The 2,023-nt window shown below is 38.3% G+C and overlaps 1 protein-coding gene across 3 annotated transcripts in view; it reads right to left on the bottom strand.

Moving 5' to 3' along the window:
* The window catches only part of dpysl2a (dihydropyrimidinase like 2a), a 20,647-nt gene extending 18,624 nt beyond the window's left edge, over positions 1–2,023 (bottom strand). For 2 of the 3 annotated variants that reach the window (XM_065248229.1, XM_065248232.1), the window contains exon 1: positions 1,748–1,958. In XM_065248229.1, coding sequence (XP_065104301.1) covers positions 1,748–1,789 — 42 coding nt within the window. In that variant the 5' untranslated portion in view covers positions 1,790–1,958. The other variant, XM_065248231.1, reaches the window with a different exon arrangement.

The following is a 2,023-nucleotide window of genomic DNA, read 5'->3' as shown; positions in this document are numbered from 1 at the left end:
AAGTATATACAGAATTATACTCCTAGATAACAGTGAACTTTATTAAGTTACAAAAGCTGTGATTTTTATATGATTATGTATTTCATTTAAACAGAGGTCAAACAAAATGGAGCACTGCACTTTTATCAAATCAATGAGTTCAATTAAAAGTCAGAGAGAGGGTAAACATAAAAACCACAGGATTCAGCTATAGCAAACCTCTCGGCCATTCAAAAACGGCAGGCCATGAAGTTAGGAGAGGTGAAACAAATTTTACCACATTTACATGACCATATTTTACTTGAATGTGTGATTTTTTTTCTTAACATTTACCACATACAGTTTTTTTTTATATCAGAACAAGTATCATTTAATCACTTTGGCTCTGTGTGAAAGCTCCTTTCAGCACCACAGCAATGAAACCTCATATATGACTGCTTTAGACACTACAAAGACAACAACACGGAAACATCTCACAATTGATTATAATAGAATAACACACATTTGTGGTAAAATATCTCACACCAACCTTTTTCCTAATCTCAATTTTTTCTCTAATTTCTAAGCATTGTGTTCCCTGGAATCGAACCCATGACCTTTGCTCTGCTAACACAAAGCTCTACCAATAGTGTGCTGACAGTATCAGCGTTTGCCACCCACTGGCAGTCTTAGCACAATGCCTTAAGATGGCTGAAGCTAAGCTGACGCCTGAGAGCTAAAGGCAACATCTACCAGCAACAAGCGACAGAGAGAGAGAAAAAGAGAGAGAGAGTCTCTCAGACCATTGTCATTTTTCTGTCCTGTCCCAGTTCTGTTCATTCCTGCACACATCAGTCCTGCATCTCTAAAAAATCACCAGGAATATCCATGCACAATGTCTTCAGCTCAACGAAGGGCCGTGCATTCATTACAGCCCCGAATCTACAGTATATAGGCTATTGCTCTATGCAGCAACATAAACTTTGCATTCACTGACCTACTTTTCAAATGAGGATTTTCATTCATTTTCTCTGGAGACGTTCTCTGCATTGAATGAGCATGAAACCAGCTCACAGCTCAGTGTGGCTATACTGAGACCATTGTACAGCTCAACTTAAACTGGTTATAAATCAAATGACTTCTGAAGGTGAATGCTTGAAATGTTTACAATGGGATTATTCACAATTGTGTTAAATGATGAACTGCCTTGTTCTTTATTGAGAATAATACACAATGTCTTCAGATACACTGCTGAACTGTAATTACATCTAAACATTTAAAGGTTCTGCTGGTGACCAGGATAAGATTTATTCTTATTTGAAGTCATGCATGTTAAAAAAATGTATGCTTGTCCGCTTTCCACATGATAGTGCCAAAATGAGCATCATTAAAAAAATGATCCAATACAAGAAATCTGAATATTTAATAGCATCAAGCTATAAATTGTTATGTTGGTTGCTTGGAACAATATGCATTTTATTTTATATGTGGTAACAGCTTCCTATAATTTAACCTACACCAGCAAGCCAGCAGGGTGTTACATTAACCAGTATTAATATAATTCAGCGACCCACAAAGCAGCAGATGATGGTTATATTTTCAGGAAAAAAATAAAATAATTTACTGATATAACTGGACAGATATGCCACAGAATTCAGATGTATATAATTTGCATTATTAAAAGCACCTGATGAAATAGCATAATAGGATTTTGGTATGGAAGGCGCATGCCGTTAATAACAATTGGATATATTTTTACAGCATAATTTATGTATCCTTGAATACTCACGGTGATGCGAGGGATGTTTTTCTTGCCCTGGTATCCGGACATCTCGGCGTTGATGGTTGCAGATCCGTGCGTAAATGTTCTGGATGCGCTTTTGGAGAACCGACGCCCCGCAACTCAATGACCACCGCCGCCGTCTGGATGAAACAATCCAGGTGAATAAATGAAGATAAAGCCGCAGATAGAGAAAAATCTCCGCTGTGTTAAGTGACAGCCTCACCCGTGCAGCGTAACGCCAGAGCCCCGATGGTGAGATTTACGCGGCCGAGGCCACAGTGC

Source organism: Paramisgurnus dabryanus, chromosome 11, assembly GCF_030506205.2.
Source record: "Paramisgurnus dabryanus chromosome 11, PD_genome_1.1, whole genome shotgun sequence".
Lineage (NCBI taxonomy): Eukaryota > Metazoa > Chordata > Actinopteri > Cypriniformes > Cobitidae > Paramisgurnus > Paramisgurnus dabryanus.
Note: the sequence above shows the minus strand (reverse complement) of the source record. Positions and strands in the feature narration are given on the sequence as shown.